At 55.6% G+C, this 23,985-nt stretch overlaps 2 protein-coding genes across 8 annotated transcripts in view; both read right to left on the bottom strand.

The window, feature by feature from the left end:
- Positions 1-12,105, bottom strand: part of NECAB2 (N-terminal EF-hand calcium binding protein 2) — a 29,157-nt gene extending 17,052 nt beyond the window's left edge. For 2 of the 7 annotated variants that reach the window (XM_016165956.2, XM_036231518.1), the window contains exons 1-5: positions 11,881-12,105; positions 9,266-9,290; positions 4,212-4,320; positions 2,099-2,124; positions 1,845-1,942 (exon numbers count right to left, since the gene is read on the bottom strand). In XM_016165956.2, coding sequence (XP_016021442.2) covers positions 1,845-1,942; positions 2,099-2,124; positions 4,212-4,320; positions 9,266-9,290; positions 11,881-12,105 — 483 coding nt within the window. The other 5 variants (XM_036231519.1, XM_036231517.1, XM_036231516.1 and 2 more) reach the window with 4 other exon arrangements.
- A 1,313-nt stretch (positions 12,106-13,418) lies between these two features.
- OSGIN1 (oxidative stress induced growth inhibitor 1) lies at positions 13,419-23,753 on the bottom strand. The gene is made up of 6 exons (XM_016165935.2): positions 23,619-23,753; positions 19,921-20,025; positions 18,500-18,636; positions 17,458-17,649; positions 17,111-17,202; positions 13,419-14,728 (listed from the first exon to the last, which is right to left on the bottom strand). The coding sequence occupies exons 2-6, from the start codon at positions 19,985-19,987 to the stop codon at positions 13,780-13,782; spliced, it is 1,437 nt and encodes a 478-aa protein (XP_016021421.2). The 5' UTR covers positions 19,988-20,025; positions 23,619-23,753; the 3' UTR covers positions 13,419-13,779.
- Positions 23,754-23,985: the final 232 nt, after the last annotated feature.

Genomic DNA, 23,985 nt, shown 5'->3' with positions numbered 1-23,985 from the left:
TGAGAAAACTGAGGCTGAAGGAGGTGGTTTCAATAGCGAGGAGTCCCATTCACGCCTCCCACAGCCTGTTAGATGCAGAGCTGGGGCTGACACCCTTGTCTGGGTGACTCGGAGTCTGGAGTCTGGGGTCTTCCCATGCTCCATTCTAATCCACCATCTGCTCTGACAGTTTCAAATATTAAATAGTCTACAAGGATAAACAATGAAAGGGAACCGGGTTTCCACGTTATTAAAACAGACTTTAAAACACCAAGACTCAAAACAGCATGACGCTGGGACAGAAATGAGAATGTGAGCAGTGGAAGCTCAGGGTTAGTCCTGGCTATTTCTGGATACGGGAAGAAAGAGGCTCCAAATGTGCCAAAGAGGAGTAAATGACTAGCATTTGAAAAAACAGACAGAAGCTTAGTTTTATCAGTATAAAAACTAGTCGTCACGCTTGCTCTGTGCCAGGTCCTGCGCTAAGCACTTTATAGACCTTACTTCATTCTATCCTCATAAGAACCCTGTAAGGTGAAGGCTCCCATTCTACAGATGGAGAAATTGAGCCTCAAAAGGAGAAGTGATTGGTTTGGGGTCCTTCCGCCAGGTCTGGCTGACTTTATCAGTTAGGCTCCTTGGCCTCACCCACACAGACAGGGCTGGTCTTTTCAGGTCGCTCAAGGTCGCCGATAGGCTGCAAGCTCTTGAGTGCCTAGGTGACCCTCACAGCATGACCCACTCCCAGCTTCCTCCCCGTGTGCCTTGGTCAGTGTGCCGAAGTAGTTGCCCTTACTCCTGGCTGACTGACACTCCACTCGCCCCTGAGCCGGCCTAGAGTCCCACACTGTGCTTCATACCTCCTCGCAGGTCCCTGACTCAACTTCCCATCTCGTTTCAGCCAGCTGTATAGCTATGACTCTGCAGGATTTACCCTTCTGAGCCTCTGTTTCCACATCTATGTGATGGGGGAAGTGAGAGTAGCCACACACAGGGTTGCTGTGAGGATTAAACTGAACATTTAATCCTGGCCATCATATGCCCTCAGAAAATTTACTGTGCGTCTTCTCTGTGGATGCAGAGAAAGAACACATTCCACCTGTCTCCTCTGGAAACTGCTGACCCAGTGGGGGTACAGACTCAGAGGTGGGAAATAAGCCCATCCAAGCTACAATGAAGACGGTACAATGACATCCATCGCACGACCTGGCTCCATCTCTCTGCCTTCTGTCCACCTCTAGGCCACAAATACAAACAAGGAAGTGACAGGACTGTGGGCAGAAACTCTGGAGCCACATCAGAGGCCTCCCTGCAGGACACACATGTGTGGGGGGCGGTCCCTGCTCTTGGCGCCTCCCAACATTCCTGATGGTTCCAATGCCCCGCACACAGCTCCCTGCCTGAACTTGCGTTCTCATACAAGACACCATCTAACTCCTCGGTCTAGGTCAGATGCGTGAACCTGCCCCTCTCCCTCCCCTTCCCATCTGGTAACCCTGTTGTAGAAGGGCATGAGATCATCAGGTAGACGTTTGCCAAGGATCCCAGAGGGCTTGGGATGCCTGCTGTTCCTTTTCCAGAACTCTATCCCGGGACCATGCCCGATTCTGGGAAAGGGTCTCACCCTCCAAACCAGACACCAGACACTGGATGGATAGGGCCATTCATAGAGCCACTCTACTCACTTCCCAGTCTATCTCGGCTCCCTCTGGGAGCCCCACGCAAAGCCCACCCCAGAGCCCATCCAAACTTGTCATCACGAATCCAGGCACCCTTGGGTAAGGATGCCTAGGAGAAAATCTGTAACCAAACCAGCACTCAGGCCTTGAACCCCATTTCCCCAGGGGCCATCCGCACTCACTGACCTTCTTAGTGTAGCCCATGGCCTTTAGGACAGAGTGATTCAAGGTCTCCAGGGAGGCCAAGACGTCCTCATAGTCCCCCATATGGTCCACAAAGTAATCTGGGGGAGGGGGAAACAAAAGTCAGGGGTCACAGGAGGATTCTGCCCCTGCCCCTGGGCCCTCCCACCAATCCCACCTTGTGTCCCCGACTGCCGTCCCTAGTCTCATCTCCCGCCACCACACCCCACTCCTGAACCACAGAGCTGGGCACCTACCACATAGCTCCTTGGTGTCCACATGGCTGCAGAGAGAAAAGGGAGAGGGGGACTCAGAAGCCAGCCTGCCCTGCCCCCCCCCCAACCCCTGCAGCATGCACAGCCCCGTGCAGCTGGGTAAACACCTGCTGCGCCTTCTCTCTCGGCGCTCTGCTCTGGCACCACGACCCCACTGCACAGGTGAGATTGCAGCAGGTAAATGGCACTACCCCCTCTTAAGAACCAAGCAGGCATCCATGTCTGCACCTGTCTGACCCCATCGCCACGCCACCCACTCTATCTCCTTGCCAAGTCTACCGACTGCGTGAGCAGATGGGGCCAAGGCAGTGGCCTAGAAAAAAAGGGAAAAGGGATGAAGGCAAGGGCATGACTATTATAGGCTGAAACAAAACTCTCATGTGACACACTGCCTCTGGGCATTCCTATTTGCAGGGTGGTGGGACCCAGGCCCTGGGATGGCCCTCGTGTTCCCACCCTAGCCCCACGGTCTGCACCCCCATCCCTACAGCGCAGATAGAGAAGCATCCTGTCCTTCCTCGGAGGAGGCTGCGCACGAGGACGCCAGCTGCCCGGGGCGAAGGCGCAGGCGGTGCAGTGCGCCAGCGGGGACGCCGTGGGACCTGAGCGTCTGGGCACGTTCTGAAACCTTCCCTTTCTGGGACCCAGTTTCCTCACTGAGAGAGGAGGGGCTGGCCTAGAATAGTGGGCTCCTCACAACCCGGGTTCGGTGAGACGTTTCTGAGAAAAGGCTCCCGTGGCCAATTAAACCTGGGTTCAGAGGCTTTGCGAGCTCGGTCTTGGAGGTTCCCCTAATCTGCGTCACATAGCAAAAGTTCTGACAAGTCCTGCAGGAAGGAAACCTGTTTAGTTGGGCTTAAACTAGCATTTCAGCAGTCTCTCTGACCCGTGTGAATTGTTTTGGGCAGAAAGCCTATTCAGTATGCCCAGGAGCGCATGTTTACAGCTCCTGCACTGAGGAATGTTGGAGAAAATAATCCTAAAGGTTCTTAGAGTCTTGACTTTCTACAATAGTGAGTGTACCTTGCTCCCGGCTCACATTCCCTCGTGGTTAAACTCTCATACCAGCTCCTGCATCTCCCCCCACCCAGCTGGCCCAACACAAAAGGCATCAGATGAGAATGAATAATCAATGGACACCTGCGACAGCCCTTTCAGAGCTCCGCGGGGCTGCAGGAACCTCTCTCTCAGAATCCTCCATCTGGCTCCAGATACAAAGCCCCTCACTGGAGCCGGTGGCAGGAAGCCTTTTCTTTCAAGTGGACTTCCCCAGAACGAGGCCTGTTCCACCAGGCCCCACCCTGGTGCCCAGCCCGTGCCTCCTAGGACACTCTCAAACCCAATCTCTGGTCCACGCCACCACTCAGCTGCGCACCTTGCAAAAGGGCCTGGTGGTAGCTCCTTGTCTAGGCCATCTCATGCCTGTCTCAGGGGATCCCCAACTTATCAAATCTGCTCCAAGCAGTCCCCCAGGAACTCTGGTCCTCATCACCGGAGTGGACCTGAGGAAGGTGTAGGGTGGAGAAGGGGGCTCGTCCTGCTTGGGGAACCTCAGGGAAAGGGAAGGGGTGGAGATAAGGTTGAGGCCAGAGTTTTGGGTTGATTCTGAGATGCAGGTTAGAGTTATGAGTAAGTTGGAGAAAAGGTTTAGTTAGGTACAGAGTTAGAAGTAGGGTTAGGGTTAAGTAGAGTTAGGATTAGTATTTGGTTTGTTTGGTTTAAGATGGGAGCCGGTGAGGATCAAGATGACAGAGTAAATGCTGGGACCGGGAATCCGCACAAGGTACCAGGCCAGGACTGAGCTGGGCTATCAGCGCCAACTTCTTTACCCTGTGTACATTCTGCAAAACCCAGGCTCTCGCTCTGCTTAGCCACGTGTGCTCTGAAAAGACCAACTTGCCAATGCAATGTCCATCTGCCCACTCCCCAAGTCACCCCGCGGGTGGGGCCTCTGACTTGGATTAGCGAGTTGGGGGATTTCAGGGGCCCTGTCCCTCCAGGGGAGTGGACAGTGGAGGCTGGCCCCCGGGGGAGCAGGAAGGTGCTTCCTCCCAGACCCAGCGGGCCCTGCTCCAGCGACCAGGACTCAACTCACTTGGTGTTGTCGGAGTCGATTGTGTGGAAGAGATCCTCCAGTTCTTTCTCGTTGAGAACGCCATCTGCAAAGAAGAGCTGGAATTCCTCCAAGGACAACTTCCCATCGTCTGCAAGGAAGAGAGGAAGGAGGGAGAGCAGCTGGTGTCTGAGTGATAGGACATGCCCAAATCCAGATGATTCCCAAACTAACAGATAAAGTCCGGTCAGCTAATCCCTGCTCGCCCAGCTAATTCCCAAACTAAGCCCTGCCCGCCCAGCTAATTCCCAAACTAAGGATAAACTCCGGTTCGGTTTGCAGAAAATCACTGACTCATCCAGCAAATTCCCAAACCAACAGACCAACACCTATTTAGAGATAATCCCCAAACCGACAAATATAACAAGTAGTAGCTGGTCTGCTGGGGCTCACTCTGCACGCAGTTAACAGAGCACGGGCTCCCTGACAGGCAGCCTCCTCTCACCTGATTGGCCTGGCTACCTGGGGTCGGCACCATTTTCATTAGCACCGCACCTGGAAGAGGGAGGTCTGAAGCCGGGCAGTCTGATGACCACTTTCTCTTGCTTCCAAATGTCCAGATAGTCTCTTCACACTCATAGCATGTCCAAAGCCAGCACCCCTTTCTACCCTGCCCCATCCACTTGGCAAACTTCGGGTCCAAACCTTTGGTCTGACGTGAGTCGGCTGCCAACAGTTGGCACGGAGTTCTCAGCATGCCACAGATGTGGCCATAAAGATGCCAAACCACAAGGAAAGGAGGTGCCGGCCCCAGCACTGGCCGGAGCGCTCGGGGCTGGAGGCTGTGCTTCTGGGATGGGGGCGGGGCGGGGCTCTGTACGAGGGGCCACCACAGCTGATGCGCGCCACCTGTCCCATCCGCTTCCCTCTCTTTGCCTCACCTCTTCTCCCTCTGTAGTCGCCCTGGCACCAGCATCTGCTGGGAAGCTGTTGTGGGTTAGGGGCAGAGGGGCCACTGAGGGAGGGGCTCACAATAAAACACCACGAACTCCTGGAGAAACAATCCCCAAGCTTCCATCCTCAGCTCCTCCCACCTGGGCACACCTGCTGAGCAAACTCCTGCCAGCTTATCTCCAGCCCTTTGCAGCCACCACCCCCTCCTCAATGATCTCAGACCCATTCGTGCTCCTCCTTAAAGGAGCCACACCTGTGGGAGGCAGTGGAGGTCAGGGAGAAGGGCAAGCCTGGGACATTTCACAGCCCCCAGACCCTCTACACAGACTCCCTTCCATTACTTCCTACCAGTCTGTAATCCAAGCTCCTGCCAGCCTACATGATCCCTCTGTGTGGGTTACAAAGAGCTGCCCCTTTGCGGGGCGGGGGAGGGGGGGATGTAACCGAGCCTCAGGGCACATGGGCTGGGAGCAGAGTGCACACTGGAGCTGAAGCCCTCAGCTCCCTCAGGTAGGTGGCCCTGTGCACGCACAAGTAGCCCAGCCATACTTGGCAGACCTACTTGAGTCCAGAGCGGATGTCACTCTTACATTCTAAAGGCTCTGCAGCTTCTACATCTGCTCCCAGCAGCTCTGCGGGGGGACTCGAAGGAGGCAAAAGGACGAGCTCAGGGGAGGGAGACCCTCACACCTGCCATGACTTCCCTCTACCCACCTTCACTCGGACCTCATCAAGCACAAAGTACCAGCGGCTGGGAGGGCGGGAGCACACTGATATGTGCGCACAGGCATGCGCACAGGCATGCGCACGGGGGCTAGGGGAGGCGTCCCGGGATGCTTCCAGCACCCTAGCCCAGGCTTCAAGGTCACAGAGGGAGAATGAATTTGTAACTTCCAAAAAAACCACGCGTCCCCCCAATACACACACACATACACACACATGACCCAGAAACCAACCCTGAACAGTACATGATACCGGCTATGAAATACATAAAGTCTAGGTCGCGGCTCTGCGTTCTGTGCAGGAGGAGACTTTCCAAGCTCCCTTCGGCAAGTTTGGTGATAAAAATCAGGAACCACAGTGCAGAACCAGGGGAGACACTTGCGGCTCTTACTGCGTGTCCACCACACCCCATGGCACATGTAGTGCCTTGACCCCCATCTTACAGAGCAGTAAACCGAGGCAGAGCGGTTAACGGACTTGCCCAGGCCCCACAGCTGGAGCTTGAATGCAGGCCATCTGGCTCCCAAGTCCATGCTCTCAACCCAACCCAGGGTGGGGTCTTATGGCGACACCTCCAGCCACAGGGCTACATGGAAAAGCTGAGGCCAAGTCCGGACTCAGTGGAAGCGTGCTATGATTGATTAGTCATGCCTGCCATGGGCACAGCTGGGGTGTCTCCCTGCCCCCATTTGCTCCTGCCTGTCTGGGCACCTCTGCCCAGTCTGTACTAGGGAGAGCAGGCAGAGAGAGGCTCGCCAGGCCCCCTGAGCACAAAGGCTTCCTGGCTGACATTTACCTTAAATGTCCACCACAGCCCTAATGAACCCAAAGCAGCTAATGAGGAAAGCGACCTCTCCTACCCAGGCCCTTGCACAATTAGACCAGTAGGCCTAGCATCTCCATGTCCGGGAAGGACCCCGAGTGGGCCATTTGTGGGTGTCTTCCCTAATTAGCATGAGCTCAGCCTCTGTCGCAGTGACCTTTCAAATGCCAGGAGTCTGCTAGCGTCTGGATCCCCAGAGAGAAATGCAATCGGCACTTAGCCCTCCACCGGCCGCCACCTACCACCCGCCGGGTTTTGTAACCCAGGCTGTTAGGCAGGCCTGCCTCTCAGCTGCCCCTCTGCAGCCGTGCCCGGTCTCCATCTGCGTGAAGAAGTCTCCGTCCTAGGAGCCACGAGGACGGGCCAGCGCGAGACCCTGCTCCTGAGATCCCGAGGACCTCTTCCCCTCCAACCTCAGCCCAGGGCCTGAGACCACATGCCCATCTTCCAGCCCCAGGAACCTCACTCCCATGGTCACCTGGGCAGGGCCGGGACCCACTGGTGTTGAACAAGTGTGTGCTTGTGCCCGTGTGTGTCTCTGTGTCTACACCCATACTCATCCTTATGTCCAGGGCACTCCCATCCCCCACCCACGTTATGTTTTCAAACTGTGCTGGGATGAATCTGAGCCCGGCTGCCCCCTCCCCACTGCAGTCTGTCACTGGTCCTCTCTGAGCCTTGCTTTTGTCATCTGTAGTAAGGAGGATGGTGCTTCCTCTCTGTGGGAGCAGTGTGAAGACTAAATCAGAAGGTCCACGAAAGTCTTAGTGTCTAACTGATGCTCGCTGGCCGCTGGCAGCCTCCACCAGCCAGCAGACGCCACAGGGAGGAGACCAGACGCCTGCTGACAAACCAAGGCCTTTTTTCCAAGGTGCTCAATACTCGGCAGCTGGGACAGGGCTGATTCCTCACAGTGGGCCGGAGCTCCACTCCCCATCCTCATGACAGCCCTCCGAGCTGGGAACTAGTTTCATTATCCCCACTTGTAGGTGGGGAAACTGAGCTACGAGAGTTTGGTGACTGGCCTAAGGTCACGAACCTGGGAAGTGGCTGACCGAGGGCTCAAGCCGAGGCAGTCTCTGTGACAGAGGAGGAACCCCACCTCCCCTCCACAGGCTCCACATCCCGCACACACATTAACCCTGGTGACAACCCCCCACAGTCACTCAGTGGTGGCTGGGAAGGCTTACCACCCCAAGAACAGGAGTAGGTTCAGCCTCTGTGGGGGCCACAGGAGTTGAGGGTCCCTGCAGCTATGCTCAGGGGGTGGGAACATGGCCTCCGATGGGGAATAAGTAAGGAAGACAAAACCCCATCTATGTCTGAATGGAGACCAGGGTGCCACTCACCACCCACACACTGCAAAGGTCTCTACAGAGCACACACTCAGAAACATGCACACACAGACTTGAGAACGCACAGCAACAGTTAGAGACACAAACTCGTGCAGATACACACACGCACATACCCCCTGCAGGACGCGGGAGACCACGGCCAGACACACCGCCACGCCCCAGTGCCACACGGCCTCACTCTCATCCATGAATAAATCCTTTACCTGAAGTTTACAGGCATTTACTGAGGACCTACTGTGTGCCGGGTATCAGGCCCATGACAAGCACCGTCTGTTCCCCACTTTTCCCTCAGCACAGGCCTTGATACACAATCAGCATTTTTCCACGAATGAACAAATAAACACTGCGCACTGCTTAATTCTCTTTAAAAACATCTATCCCCACATCTCCCCCCTGGATATTCCCAACAGCCCAGGAAAGTAGACAGGTTATCACCTTGCTTTACAGGTGGGGAAACTGAGGGCTGGATAGGAAATGTGCCTTAATTAAAGTCCACGTGGGGTTGCTTTGGGCCAGAGAATGATGACTACGGTATTTACAGGAAGTCGTGCTGCTCTGCTACTCCCGCAAGGCTCAGACGGGCTTTCGGAAACTTGGTTATCTTCGGCCTCTAGCCTTCCTCATATGGGACAGAGACCCTCCAAGCAGTCAGAAGTGGAGCGTAAAGAGTTCTCTGGCCAAACCACGTGTTGCTCACATGGTTAGGGAGTCTGTGTGACATGGGGAAAAGGCTGGGGTCTGCGGCAGAGCCTTGACTGCCTTGACACAGCTGTGCTACTCTGGGCAAGTCACGTAACCCCTCTGGGCCACTGCAGAGTTGACAGAACAGGGGCTACAGCACATCGGGTTGCTGTGAGGAGGACGTGTGCCAGGGACTGGGAAGGCCCAGAGTGAAGTGGGGCTTCTGCCTGGACCGCCCTGATCCGGCCCGGGGGCATGAGAGTTAAAGCACATCAAGCATTTACCATCAGCAAGACATCCTGGCATCACAGGCATCGACTCACTGAATCCTCACGACATCCCCACTCCACGGGAACTATGGGAGCCCCATTGTTCAGAGGGGAACTGAGGCAGAGGGAAGAGCCAAGATTTGGACTTCAGACTTCAGAGACCTGCACTCTTAACCTTCTGGTTCAAGGTTGTCCAGACTCTACTCCCCTTGCTCTCCATCCCTTCCCCCTGAAGCATCAGGATAGAAAGAGCCAGGTCCTCTTCAGGGAGAGCCTGGGATGGAAACTCACCATTTTTGTCCGCACGGCGGAAAATCTGCAGAGAAGAGAGGTCGGTCAAGTCAGCCCTGGGGAAGGGGAGCAGGTGCCTTCCTGCGGCTCCTGACCTGGTACTGAGATCCCACTCCTTCCCAGGTGGGCCTGGGAAACTGAGCCCCGCCCCTCCCTTCCCCTCCAGGGAGGAGACCTCCGCCTGGCTGGGATCCAGGGGCAGGCGAGGGATATTCCAGGCAGAGGCCCTCCCAGCCGCCCTCACGGAAGCAGCCACCCACACTCTCCCTTCTGTGCCACAGCCTGCCCACGGCCACACTGACAGACACATGCACACGTGTGTGGACACTCTCGCTCACACCCATCCACATGCTTGGGGGTGCGTTCCCAGGGCCATCGCTCCACGCAGCTCCACCCACTGTCGCACACTCAGAATTTGTGTCCCATGGATGCGGCCACATGTCTTAGACCATTGCACCCCTCCAAGAACCCTCTGAGGGCCCCAGTTTTCTATAGGGAGGTTGAGTTAAGTCCAAACAGAGTTATCTGCTAAGGGAACCTCAAGGCTTGGCAACTGGACCAGCAGCGGGCAGGACTAGGTTTCTGGGGGGTGAGGGAGTAGGTAGAAGCAGGTCACCAGAAGCTAAAAAAACCAGTTGCTGCATCAGGCAGGGATGAGGAGGAGACAGCCCCAGCCCCTACTCCCCACCCCCAGCCGGAGCTTAGAGACCAGATCACTCCTCCTCCTGGTATTCTGGGACCAGGTAAGCCACACTAGTGGAAGAGGAGGGGAGGCACCACCCCCTCTCACCATCCCACCTTTGGTCCTTCCCTGGGGAAAAGGACAGATGCCCTCCCGTTCCTCTAAGCAATGGGGCAGGCAGGCATCCATCTTTGGGTGCCTGGGGCTGTGACGAACTCAAGCAGCAGCTCAGAGGACTTCTCAGATATTACCCTCCTCCTTAGCTGAACCCTGAGTCTGGGGTACTGGGCAAGAGCCACCATGGCCGGGGCAGGAAACGGAGCAGTTACTGAAGTGCCCCAGACCCTCCTCAAAGCCTCAGCCTGGGCACTCCACACCCCTGCTCCTGACTGCAAGGTTCCTTGAGGCTGGGGTCCCACCCTCAGGTGTTAGCCTAGTGAATGACACGACCATATGATGTAGCTCCAGGAGTCTGGACGAGCACTGTGGGCCCCGATCTCCTTGCATCACCCCTTTTCAGAGATGAGGAAATGGGGGCTCAGAGCCCTCACGTGGCACTCTAGGACCCTGGAGCCGACCTCAAGAGGGGTCTGGACAGCGCTTCCTTTCTTCTGTATAAAGGCAGTATAAAGGCAGGCGTAGGTCTGCAGGCCCACCCGCCCAGGGCTTTCAGCCCTGAACTCTGCTGTGGTCTTGAGAGAGCGGGTCCAGTGTGTTGGGCTGCGTATATGTGTGTCTGGGACACCAGCACCACAAACCCTCCCGGCACACGTCCACCTTCCCTGCCCTGCCCAGCTCTCTTTGCCCAGAGCCAGCTATGGGTTCCAGGAGAGAAGGAAGGAAAGAAGAAATCCATGCTCACCCACACTCACAGGGATGTGAGGTACTCAGGTACATGTACACACACACACACACACACACACACACACACACACACACATCCCTCCCAGAAACCCATCATGAAGCACCCCCATCCCCCTGCCACCCACCACACAGGACCCTCCCTGGGATATTAACATCCCACCTCCATGCTGTCACCAGGATGGGGGGCGGTGAGGATCAAGCCCCTCCACCTTCTCCTGGCACTCCACAGGGGAAGCCCCCCATCTCTTGCCATCGGCACCCTGGAATCTCCCTCCCACTCGGGGAATGGGTGGAGGAGGTGGGCTTCCCAGAGGCCAGGCAGTGTGGGTTCCAGAGAAGATGGGGGAGGGGTAAAGAGAGGGGGTGGCGAGTGAGCAGAAGACAGAGGGGGCTCAGAGTGGAGTGGGGGTGGTGATGGGGGACCCCACAGGGGTCCAGCTCAGGGCGGATGGGGGCTGGTCCAGCTCTAGGAAAGGGGAAGACAGAGGTGGGGAGGAAACTTCACTTTCAAAGAGGGGGTGGCAGGGCGATTAGGGATGGGAATACAAGGGCTCAGGGTCTAGCGAGGAAGAGAAAGGTGGTGTCAGAAAAGTAGCTACTAGGGCGGGTACCCGGTATGGGGAAGAGAAAGGGTCTGCAGGCGCTCAGGGACTCCCGTCCTGGGAAGGCACGAGGGTAAAGGGTGAGAAGCAGGGCTGGGGAAAGATGAGGGTTTGGCCAGAACAAACGTGCGGGGCGGTGGCCGAGCCAAGGGGGCTCCACGGTCCTGGCTCCAAGAAGGTGGGGATCCCGGGAAACTGAGGGAGAGGACAGGAGAGGGTGTCGTCTTGGTTCAAGGATGAAGCTGGGATGGAGACCTGCCGGGACGTGGAGGGGCTGGGGGCTCGCGCGCCGGGACTCAGAGGGGCCGGGTGCGGGTCCGGCTCCGAGCTGCCGAGGGCGACGAGCCCCCGGGTTCCCTGCTCAGGGAAGAAGGGATCTCGCAGGTCCCGGCCGGGACCGGGTAGGGCGGCGTCGGGGTCTCCCCGTAGGAGTGGGGGGCTCGGGGTCCCGGCCGGCGCGTACTCACGTCCAGGATGACAGCGGTGCCCCCGCGCGGCGAGGCGGGGCCGGGGCAGGGGCTCGAGTCCACGGCGGGGGCGTCGGGGGCGTCGGGGGCCAGCGGTGCCCGGGGCTCGCCCATCCTGGCGCCCACCCAGCGCAGCAGCCCGCCCAACGCCCGGCCCTGCGGCGGCGGCTCCCGGAGCAGCCTGTGCGCGCCGGCCCTGCACAGGCGCGCCGCCCGCTCGCACATCGCGCCGCGCCCGCCGTCGCCGCCGCCGCCGCCGCCGCCGCCGCCCGGAAGCCCGCCGACCCCCGCCCGCCCGCGGCCCGCCCCCGCGCGACCCCCTCCCTGGTGCCGCCGCCCCGCCCTCCCTCTGCCCCCGCGGCCGCGGCCGCCGCGGGGACTAGCCGGCGCCAGGGACCGGGCGCGCGGCGGGGGGTGGGTGCGCTCCGCCCGGACCCCGAGCCACGTGCCCAGTGTCCACCGACCCACCCCCCGCCCCTTTCTCCGCGGCGGGGCGCGGCGTCAGGGGCTGTCCGCTGGGGCGCTGATCTGGGGGCTGGACCTCGGCCAGGCCAGGGAGGGGGCTGTCCAGTAGGCGCGAGTTTGGTAGGGGTCTGGCCACGGCGGGGGCGTCCCTGGGGTATCCCCCCAAAAGTCTCTCGCTGCCTTCCCCAATGTCCCCCCACTTGACCCGTGGCGCCTCTGCAGGGCCGAAGCGTGGTGTCCAGCGAGTCCGGAGCGCCCTCTGCTGGTTCCAGCTCCCGGGACCGATGCTCTTACTCTGGGCTTCCACCACCACTCCACCGACACCCATCCTTCCCTCCCTCGGGCATGAGGCCCTCTCAGACCTTCCCAACTATTACGCAACGCCCAGAACACCCTCTTCCCCTCAGTTAAGGAGCACCGCGAGGTGCTAGCTAGGCCCTGCGTCTCAAAAATAGGCAATACGAATGGGGGTCCTTTACCTCCTGGAGCTTACATCCAAGTGGGCGAAGCCCAGATACTGACTGGACAGATTACACAAATAAATGAATCATTAAAACCAAACTGCTATGAAGAGGTGTCATCTTGGGTCATGAGTTGGTAACTTGCCCTAGTGCCCTTGGAGGGGTCTGTGGCAAAAGGTGTGTCCTAGAGGAAGTGATTCTTATGCTAAGAGAGGAGTGGGAGGAAGAGGAAGAGTTAAAGAGAGGAAAGTGGGCTAGAGACCTGCATGTACAAAGGCCCTGCAGCAGGTGAAGGGTGGTGAGCATGAGGGGCTGGTGTGTGCTGCGAGGGAGGGTGGGAGGGCGCTTGGAAAGCCTCCCCAGCACCCCATTCCACACGCACGCACCCTCCCCTCACTTCTCTAACATAGTTACCCTCTCATCTGCCGCACTTGGGGCACTATCCCTTGTTTCCCAAACCCCAGCCCAAGGACTGCCTCTCACTTGACCCTGTGCTTTACCGCCCCCTGACCCCCGCACCACACCCCCTTTCCCCGCACGCCCTCCACAAACCCAGAGCAGGCTCCTGGGCACCCCACCCCTCCCCAAGCACATAATACTCAGATACACAGGTGGAGGCAGGTGCTGATTTTATTTGGGACTTGATTCTGGAAGGAACGGGGCCTGGATTCCTCCTGGCTCAGCGCTCAATTGGCTCTGGTGATCCCCGCTCATAATGGCAGCATTTGCCCCAAATCACAGGTCTGGGCCTCTGCTGACCTGCAGCCACTCTTCCCTGGGCACTGGTCTGAGTTCAGGCAGCCTGGGTTTCCCACTACCCTTCACCTGAGAAGCCTGTTGCATGGGCTCATGCCTGCTCCTGTCTCCTGTTAGGAGAGGCCAGCTTCCCTCACTGAGGCATCTCGTGTCCAACAGGGCTGTGGTGATCTCCCTTCCTCTTTAGGGCACGGGTGCGAGGATGTCAGGCCAAGGGCTAGGGTGGCTTCCTGGCCTCCTTCCTCAGCAGGGAGCTGGCCACGGCCAGGGCCCCACCCTGCACAAACCGAACAAAGTTGTCCCCAGCCAGTGGCCCCACAGCATACAGGCCCTCCTGCTGTGTGCTCTGGTAGGTGAAGGGCTCCACATCAATGGGGTTCCTCTTGGCACTCAGTGGCTGGTTGGGGTCCATGGCGAGGTCAGCGCCTGCCCCCGGGAGGAAGGAGAGGTCTGGGTGGGAGCCGATGAGGACCAGCACCAGGGAGATGCCAAAGACCTTCTGGAGGCCCTTGGGGTCTCGGAACACAGCCTGGTGGTCCTCCTTGAAGAGGAGTGGCTGGTGCTCAGGGAGGCTGCGGTAGCCCTCGTAGGGGCTGGGTGAGAGGATGGACTGCTCCCGCATCATCTGGTGCACCTTGTGGTACTCGGGGTACAGCATCTTAGGCAGCTGGTTAAAGACCAGGCCAGGGTCATCCACAGTCCGGCGGAAGGCATGGATCACAGGGATGTTGTAGTGGCGGGCGTAGAGGACTGCGTCGGCCGCGGACAGCCCTGCGCCGATGATGAGGACGGGGTCCGAGGTCGGCGTCACTGTGCCTGCTCTCCTGGCGGCCTCCAGGGCTGACAGCTCGTGGTAGACGAAAGGCAGCGTCTCCCCGGGGATGCCCAGCTGGGTCGGGCTGTCGGATGTGCCAGTGGCCAGGACCACATTGTGGGCACACAGGGAAAAGGGCCGCTGGCTCTGGTCCTTAGAGGTCAGGAAGCCGCTCACCTGGAAGAGGGGTCTGGGGCTCTGGACCTCAGAGCCACTGGGTTCAGATGTCCCCCACTCCACAGCTGTGACCACTGCACCAGACACGAAGTTGTGGCCCAGACCCTTCTTGGTCACATAGTCCCTGTAGTAGTGAGCAATGTCCCCGGCTGTGGCCCGGCTGTTACGAAGACCTCTGGGGGGAATGATGCAAAAGGGTGGGTGTCAGATAATGGAGTGGGGTGGGGGACTATCAGGGAAAACAGAGGATGACCAGGTTGGAGCCAACTGTGGCTGCGCCACCCACTAGCTGTAAAACTTGTCCAAGCTGTTTAACTTCTCAGAGCCTCAGTCCCTCTTCTGAAGCTGATAGAGTATCTTATTAGGGTGGGGTTGAGAATGTGTCCTCCAGAGGCAGATGGCCTGGGTTTAAATCTAGACTATGCCATTGGCGAGCTATTTCCTGAAACTCTGCCTCAGTTTCTTAATTTGCAAAGTGAGGATGACGATGGTGATAGTACCTATTTCATGTGATTGTTGAGAGGATTAGATGATGATATAAATGAAGAGCTTAGAATAAAACCTGAGGTGGTAAGTGACACATAAAGGTCAGCCACTATTAATATTACCTCAAAGGACTCAGTAATATCATACATAAATATGGTAGGATTTCATTTTTATAAAGTTCAGAGACAGACATAATTAACCCATGGAGTTGGACGTCAAGAGCGTGGCTGCCTCTGGGGAGAAGTAGGGAGAGGGGATTGGGCAGGGTCTAAGGGGGCTTCTGAGGACAGGGGATCTATGTCTCGAGTCTGGGTGACTGAACACAGCTGTGTCCATTTTGATAAATTTTGTCCACTTGTACACACATGAGTTGTGGACTTTTCTATACATATGATATATTTCAGTAAAGAAGTTGATGAAAAATAACTCATGTAAAGCACTTAGCATAGTCCTTAGCATACACGGTAACAGCAGGAGCTATTTTATTATTATTACTATTACTATTATTATTATTATTATTGTTATTACTATGTTCACCACCCTTTCTGGGACAATGACTGAGGGCCAGTGTTGCTGGTGGCTGAGGTACAGGCCTTGGCTCCCTTTGGGCTCCTCCCCGTATCTGGCGATGTGACCTTAGGTGAGTTGCTTTCTCCAACTGTGGACACATTGTTAGGGGTGAACTCAGTGGGAAACCTAAGTGGCATGTCAACACGACCGGCTACAGTGTGAGCTCAGACCACATCCCGCCAGGCTACTCCGTCCAACCCAGCTTGTTAGTCTGCTACTGAAACTGGAACTCTGGAACTTATTTCTGTGGGTTTCCCATTTCCCCTTCTCTATTTTAGTAAAAATTGTTTTAAAGGATCGTTTTAAGATGCCACACAGGGGGTTACTTGGAGAAGTGGCACATTGGAAAGAACGGAAGCTCCAGAACTAGGCAGTGGTTTCGGAGCTGTGACAGCCCTTCAAGGTCAGGGAGCACATCTGTCTGGCTTTTGGCTCCAACATCTAGGCCCAAGGACCTGCACGTGGGATATTTTCAATGCAGAGATCACCTTCCCTGGGAAATACTTTGTGGCCATGTAAAAGGATGGTTGCCAACTCTGCGTAATCACCACGTGAAATGAATGCTATGACATAATGTTAAGTTTTAAAAGTAGGATGTAAAAGATATGTCTACAAGTGAAATTTAAGTTCCTGTCTGTCTGTTAATACATCACTATGTGTTGGATGCCTTCCTACAGAATCTGCAGGTACAAAAAATCTTTTGTGTCAAAGAAACAGATGGTGAACCCTGGAGAGGCAGAAACTAAGTTGCCGGGAGAGGCTGAGTGCCTGCTGGGTGGGCACGAAGGTGCTGTGTCACAGCACTGAGGGCGGGGGTGGGGGGGAGTGGGGAGCAGACACCACGCAGGGAGGGGGCTACCCTCTGCTCGGAGCACTGGGCAACTTATGCCTCGTGCTCCAGGATGAGCAGGGGCTGGAATTCGTTCATTTGGTGATCTGTTTCTCCAAGGCGCTCAGAAGTATGCAGTGTGGTCATTAAAGAGATGGAAACGCGATGGCGAGGAAAAAAAAAAGATGGGGAGAAAATACCCCAAGATGTGACCGCCATAGGTAGAAGTGTGGGGTGAGTTGTCTTCCTTTTCTCAATTTTCAATTTCCTATAGTGTGGTTATGTTTTTAATGCAAGAGCATTAAAAGGAAAAAAAGGAAGTGCACTCTATTTAGCTGACCTAGAAGGAAAGAGATTGTTCCAGGCCAGGCTCAGCATTGTAGGAGGGGCAGCAGGGAGGTCATAGAACCAGAGGTCAGCTGTCACTTCCTCCTTGGAGACTGGGGTGCTATGTGAAGGCCAAGTCAGGGGTCATATGGCAGAGGAGGGAGCACTGGATAAGGAGGCTCTGCCGTTCGCACTCTTTGTGGTCCTGTGCAAGTCTCTTCCCCATCCAAGCCTCAGTTTCCCCTCCTGGAGTAAGAGGAAGCCAGGCTAGATGGTCCCCAAAGCCCCTTTACTTCCAGCTCCTGGGCTCAGTGTCCCACCCTGGGCTCTCTAGGGCTGCCTCACCTTCTCTTCCTGCGCATCCAGTCCTTGACCTGCAGGTCCGGGAGCCCCATCCACTGGCCTTGACTCAGGGTCACCATGGAGCCTTCAATGGACTGTGCGGAAAAGGTGTCTTCTGGTTCAGGCCTTTGCTAGCCCCCAACCTGCTTGGGCTGGAGGGCGCTGGAGGCCTGGGCTCACTCAGAGAAAAGGGAGGGGGAGGGGAGTGAGAGGAGAGGGAGGCAGGGGAGTCTGGCGAATAGGGAAAGGTAGGAAGTGGAACAGCCCTAACCTCGAGTTAGGGAGGAACTCTCCAGAAGGCCACGTAGATTTGGCCCAAATCCCCTTGCACCCCTCCTGGCCCCACTTACATGCCAGGCTCCCCCGGGCAGGTTTCGGCCCAGGACCACATGGGGGATGGCTCGCTCCTTCTGGTGCTTCCACATGAGGACGGACTCCATGTTTCCCCCAAAGTCTGTGTCTGGGCGCAGGAGGGCATCAAAGAGCAGGGCCACCGGGCTTTCGCATCGGCCTTCGAGGCCTTCAGACAGGTAGCTCAGGTCCTGGAGAGGGTGCGCAGGTCAGAGGGGCCACCAGAGGAAGGATGCCTGGTCCTACGATTCCCACCCTAATATCAGGTGGTTAGAGAAGCTGGGAAACGCTGCCTCTCAGGAGACAATCTACAATGGCGTATTAAAGGCTCTGACAAGTCCTGCAGCTGTCATTTACCTGTTTAATTAGCTAAACCCAGTGTCTCAGACTTACTAAAGTAGGAACATTTTCTTTTCATATTATGCCAAGGAACTGGTGTCATGTAGATGGCATTTTGAAAAATGCTGGTCGAGACCAAATGTCAGCTTACTTCCTCATGCACCAGCTTGAGGGGGGTGGGTGGGGCGGCTGGTGACTGGGAGGATAGATGCTGCCTGAAGGGGCACAGAGGAGGGAATCTGTGAGCCCTCTGGGGCAGGGAGCAGTGGAACCGCAGCGCCTAGGGCAGTGTTTTGCAACTTCGGCTCTCTTGACATCTGGGCCAGACCATTCTTTGTGGGGGGTGCTGTCCTGTGCATTGTAGGATGTTTAACAATATTCCTGGTCACCACTTTCAAGCCAATAGTACCACCCCTCTAACCGTGACAACTGACATTATCTCCAGGAATTGCCGAGTGTCCCTGGAGAGCAAAGTTGTCCCTAGGTTTAGAACCACTGGTCTAAAGGAGGGGAGACATGCTGATGTGGCATCTGTAGGTCTCAAAAGACGGCCCTGGTTTCTCTCTCACAGTTCCCGTGGCTGATTTCATGGCCTCTCTTGTGTTTGGTTTTGTGTCTAACAAATGCATACTTTGGTTTTGCCCTGGGAAAGCTGAGAGAGTTTCCCCAGAGGGGTGTGTCCCTCCCGGAGCTCTGGCCTACCTGGTCCAGGATGGAGACCCCTGGCACCTCAGTGAGCTTCCTGTGCAGCAGGGGGTGTGGGTGGACGGAGTCTGGCTTCACATAGGGGGTGTAGCCAGAGAGCAGGTAGGACAAGCAGATGCCGGAGGGACCATTGCCTGGGGAGAGAGGGTGGGGTCAGAGGGGAGCACTTTTGGGTTCAAGAGACCACCACAGCTGACAGCTTTGGTCTTGATCCGACTCGTTCATTGATTTGCTCTTCATTCATAAAAATAAAACATTTATCAAACTCTTAGCATGTGTCAGGCACCGTGCATAAGAACAATCACTAACAAAGTAATAAACAATTGTTGAGAGCCTACTAGGTGCCAGCTACTATACTACTTGAATAACAATAAAGTTGTGGTAATAACCACTGATATCTGAGTGCTTACTATGTGTCAAGCTTTGTGTCAAGGAATTTAAGTAATAACAAATAATAATAAACTGACATGCTGCTGCTGTTCTAGGCCCCATATAAAGCCCTGAAGTGCCTGCATTATCCCATTGAGCTCTCCCTATGACTTTAGCGAGGTACATGCTACTCTTTTCCTCCTTTTATACTAGAGGAAGCTGGGGGCACAGAGAGGTTAAGTAACTTGCCTGTGGTCACACAGTAACATGACCGAGATTCAGAGATCACTAAGGAGCTAGTCCTGTCTTCCCAGAACTAACAGCCTGGTAGGTAAGATGGACAAGTGAAATATTATAGGACAGATTGCTATGTGCTCTGGCGGGGTGAGCTTGGGGCTCGAGAGGGGTACTGAGCCGCTTGTGGGCCTCCTGCCCCCAAGTCTAAACAAATCACACCACTTACCCGTGGCATTTCTTGGGTAATTAACCTCATGACATTCCTTCTATTCTTATCTGTCTTTTCCCCTCTTCATCGTTTATTGTACAGAATATCACCCAGATGTAGATGACTATTAGGATGAGCCACAGGAAATTGCTGATGTTCAACTGTTTTTGACTTGCGAAAATGGACATTTCATATGGCTCCACCTGATACTTGCATAGAGGAGGGACCATCTGCCTCCCATTTATGCAGACCTGAGGACAGGACCACATGCTTTGGCTGTCTACCCCCTGCCCCCTGCCCCCTGCCACGTAGGCACCCAGCATGGTGCCAGGCACAGCATGAACACAGGACCACATGGGCTTATGATCAGGCCCCTATATCTTCGCTGTTTTTGCTTTGCAGGTTCTTAGAAAGATTATGTGGAATCATATTGTATAAATTGCTAAGCATAGCACTGGGCACACACTGACCATTCAGTGGCCAATTTTAAAGACAACAATTGTAAAGAAAGGCCAAGCCTGGCCCTGCCTGGCTCCTGACCTCTGATGCTGGGGACACCTGGAGGGCTCAGTTCAGCCTTTCTCCAGCCCAGGGTAGCACTCACCGATGATGATGACCTTGAGAGGCTCTGAACTACTGGCACCAAGGTGGTCCTTCCTCCAGTTGCTCATGGCTGTCGCTGGCGGGGGGTTGGGGACCGGCAGCTGACCTAGGGGCACAGAGGAGGAAGGGCCACTGGGTGTCACAAGGTTCCTTCCCACATGTAGAGTGTCTTTCTGTGGCCCTCAAGGTTGAATCCAAGGTCCCCCCTGAGGCATATCAGAATGGTATTCAGCTCTCCCTTCTCCCCTCCCCATACCTGCTCCATTCCAGTCGAGTCATCTTTCCTCTCCCAGTTATGTAAGGTCCCTTCCCCAGCCTGGTCACCTTCATCTCTCTGAGCTTCGCTCCACTTTCCTTATCTCACCAGTGAGGTGGCAACAAGACTCAAAGTCTATTACTTATCTTCCATGAGGCCTCCTCTGCTTAAGCTTCAGGACAAGGCCTGCCCAGCACTTCTGTGCTGGCCACAGCCCCCAGCCTGAAATCTAGCACTCAGGTCTTGGGTGTAGCCTGCTGGACTTTGAAGCCATCACCTGGCCCTAGGGAGGTGCTTTATAGCTGGTTACCATGGGCCTGTTTCTGGGCCTCTCTGGGTCTCAGCTTCCTCAACTATGAAATGGGAATAAAGTCTCTACCCTGCAGGGCTATTGGTGACACAATGAGGTCACATATGTAAAGTGCCTGCCTGCAGCAAATCTGCCACTGGGAAAAGACCAGAGCTCATTGCCTGCCGCAGGGTCTAGGCTGGAACATTCCGACCTGGGGAAACTGGAAGCCTGGAGTAATTTAGTTTAGGAGAAATGCCTGTAAACTTGCTTATGTCTGGAGCACCAGCGCTCCCTTCTGGTCATAGGCCCAAATCACTCAAAGGGACCCAAAGAAATCTTAGGGCTGTAGATTTCTTGGAGATTTCAGACTCAACTTCTCCATATCCCTCAAGCTCTCTAACAGGGCCCCTGCCTCACCCACTGTCCAGAAGCCTTAGTCATGAGAGCCACAAGGCAACATCTATGTGAGTGTGTGCAAAGCAGGTGGGCATTTAGCCGTTGCTATCTACCGGGTGTTTGACATACCTTTTCTCAAGTCCTCATATAGACTCTGTGCAGAAAGTACTATCAATGCAACTACCCCACTTTGCAGATGTATAAACTGGGGCTCAGAGAGTCGCTACAAGTTGCTGTCTGTCATGCAGCAGACTTTTAAACCCAGAGCTGACTGGTGTCAAGGCTTTGACTATGACCATGCCACTCGGCCTGTCGCCTGGTGAGACCTGGGGCTGCTCGCCTCGGCTGGGACTTGGGGCCCGGGACAGCCTTCCCCTCTTGTCTGGGTGAGCTCCGTGTCCCGTAGCATCTCCCTGGGGAGACGAAAGGTGACATCCAGCTGACATCAAGATGCATGGTCTTCTCCATGCCTGATTCCTTTCAGGGCCTGTGCTGTCTGTCTGGGGACAGGATTTTGGGGTGACACTACTACCATTCATGACAACAGCCACCTAAAGTTTCTGTTCATCTGCAGAGTTGGCTAGGCGCCAGGCATGTTTTAAACATTCGTGCATATTAACTAATTCAATCTTCATTTAGCTGGGTTATTATAAGTGCTCCTACAATCACTCCCACATTACAGATGGAGAAACTTGAGATCCAGGTCGCTTCTCACGGCCCTGTGCAGTGTGTGAGGAGTTTGCCCCAGCTTGCATGGGCCGAGGTGGATTGAGCCCAGGGCACCCTGTTCCAGAATGCAGTGTGACAGGATGTGACGGCTCCTTCCAGAGGCCTTTCCTGGCCATGCTGAAGGTATAGCACGCGCATGCACATCTGTCCCCGCTCTCCCTGCTGCTCTGTCTCAGAGCTGGTGGTGGGGAGGGAGGCCAGGGGATGATGTTCCCAACTGGGTAGGGACAGTTTCTCACTAACTACCCGGTGCTGGGTGTGCCTAGAGGCCCTGGGGAATAGGGCTGTAGTTCCCAGAGCTCTTTCACCCCCTTCCTCTCTGTACCTTCGAACAGCCCCAGGGTGCCTACTCCTTGCCATCACTGACCCCAGGAATAACAGCGAAGGGGATGCACGTGATGTCCTGGTTAAATGCTCCTTTAATCCGCATAGTAACCCACTTTACAGAAAAGAAAAGAGGCTTGGAGAGGTGAGGCCATGTCCCCGAGGCCACAGAGCTAGCTGGTGATAGAACTAGAGTTTGAGCCCCATGGGCTGAGACCATCTAGATTTTGCTCTGAGCTCCCCCAGCACACCTACCCTAGGCCACCTCAGGCCATTTCCTTCATCTCCCTTGTCCCTTCGAATCCTCCCACTTCTCAGTAGGAAGGTACTTGCAGGATCCCTCACCGAAAGATGAGAAATCAGAACCGATGGCCCCTTATACTGTTTCATGGGGAGCACAGGGCACCAGGGCTTTTGGACTCCAAATCCAGTGCTCTCTTCCAGAAGCTTCTGGATGCCACACACATGAGGTCACCACCCAGGGCCGACCTGATAGGTCACTCCCTGTATATCTATACAGATGTCTCAAAGTCCTGAGTAGCTTAAAGCTCTCATTACCTCAGAGAAACAGAAGCTGCCAATTTACAACAGATAGCTTGAAAGTTATAATTCCACTTCTTTTATGCTTTTTGCGTTTTGTTTTGTGGAGATCAAATGGTCCATTTTTAATGTTAACATTTTAAGTCCTTTTGGTTGAAGAGGCAAATGTCAACTGAAAAAAGTTAACATTAAAAACTGATTCACAAAAGCAGATAAGCATAAAAAACGGAAATAATTACACCTTCAGATGCTGTTCCTCTTATGCTTGTAGCATTGGAACATCTGAGGTCATTATGTTTCAAATGGCCCTAAGTGTTTGGGAACCTGCATGGCTGCATTTATTGAGCACCTCTGGTGGCTCTTTGCTCATGTGACTTCGACCGATGGCAGCCCCTGGAGGTGGGTTTTCTTATCCCCTTTGCACAGAGACAGGAAGGCGGTCAGGACAGGGAGGTGGCTTGCCTGGGTGGCCCAGGAATGTCTGAGACCACGCTCACAAGCGCAAATCTTCCCCCTTGGTACCTGTGTGAGGGCAGGTGAGCCCCGTCTGAGTAAAACAGCACGATAACAGTGCCATCAAGAAAGCGACATGAGGCTGTGGCAAGGTGAGGATGAAGAGGCATTCTGTCAACCGAGCCTCCCCACCTGGAGCCCTGAGAGTTCTGAGGTTCCCCAGATGCTCCAATTCTCAGCACCCCAGCCTTCTGTGAGAAGCCAAGTAAGTCCCTGGGACCTTGGGGGCTATGCCCAACTTGAACAGGATGACTGGGGGCGGGGGACAGGGAGGCTCTAAGGGAAGCACCAGCCCGGCTGCGGGACCCAGGAGCCTCCTCCAACTCCAGGCAGCACGCCCGGACTGGCCACACCTCTCTTACTTTCCTGCCTAGAGCTGTGTCACATGACCAAGGTGTGCTCCACTGCTGGGCAGGGCAGCTGCTGGGAGGGATAAGGGCGCCAGGCACCTGGAGATGCACATGGCCAGAGGGGTGGAGGAGGAACCTGGATGTGAGGGAGAATTGTTCTCGTCCCCGGGAAGCCAGGTAGGCCTTCTCTCTGGATCACCTGGGTGTCCCCCTGCCTGGCTCCCGGGCCCTGTGGGCCACCCCTGCCCAAGATGTCCTGTGGTCTCCCACCCTCCCCATGCCTTGCCCGGGCCACTCACCTGACTGGCAGGGGGTTAACGGAGACCGGTGAGCCTGGCCTGATTGGACACTAGGAAAGCCAGGAAATCAAGGTGCCTGACAAAGGAGCAGGACTCCCATTACCCCGTGGGGATCCAAGAGACTGTGAGAAGCTAAGGCAAGCGAGGGTATTTCAAGAGTTGGGAAGAGGCGGGCAGCAGGCGGGGTCAGAAAAATCACTTTCATAAGCGTGAGTCAGCAGGAGCCCCAGGATGAATGAACTTGGCGATCCCCGATCACGTTGCCTGCCCCAGGGCTGGCCTTAAAGGACCGCCCCCTGCCCCCGCAGGGCAGTCCTTGTAGCAGAGGGACTGGAGGGTGACGAGTTGGCCTCCACTCCTGGGGCTC

Source organism: Rousettus aegyptiacus, unplaced genomic scaffold, assembly GCF_014176215.1.
Source record: "Rousettus aegyptiacus isolate mRouAeg1 unplaced genomic scaffold, mRouAeg1.p scaffold_m13_p_14, whole genome shotgun sequence".
Lineage (NCBI taxonomy): Eukaryota > Metazoa > Chordata > Mammalia > Chiroptera > Pteropodidae > Rousettus > Rousettus aegyptiacus.
This window is presented reverse-complemented; position numbering and strand designations above follow the sequence as displayed.

Coding starts and splice junctions, on each gene's coding strand:
- OSGIN1 (XM_016165935.2), bottom strand. CDS start 19,987: ATGAGCAACTGGAGGAAGGACCACCTTGGTGCCAGTAGTTCAGAGCCT. Junction 18,637..19,920: donor TCTCAAGGTCATCATCATCG/GTGAGTGCTACC, acceptor CTCTCTCCCCAG/GCAATGGTCCCTCCGGCATC. Junction 17,650..18,499: donor GGGTCTCCATCCTGGACCAG/GTAGGCCAGAGC, acceptor CACCCTCTCCAG/GACCTGAGCTACCTGTCTGA.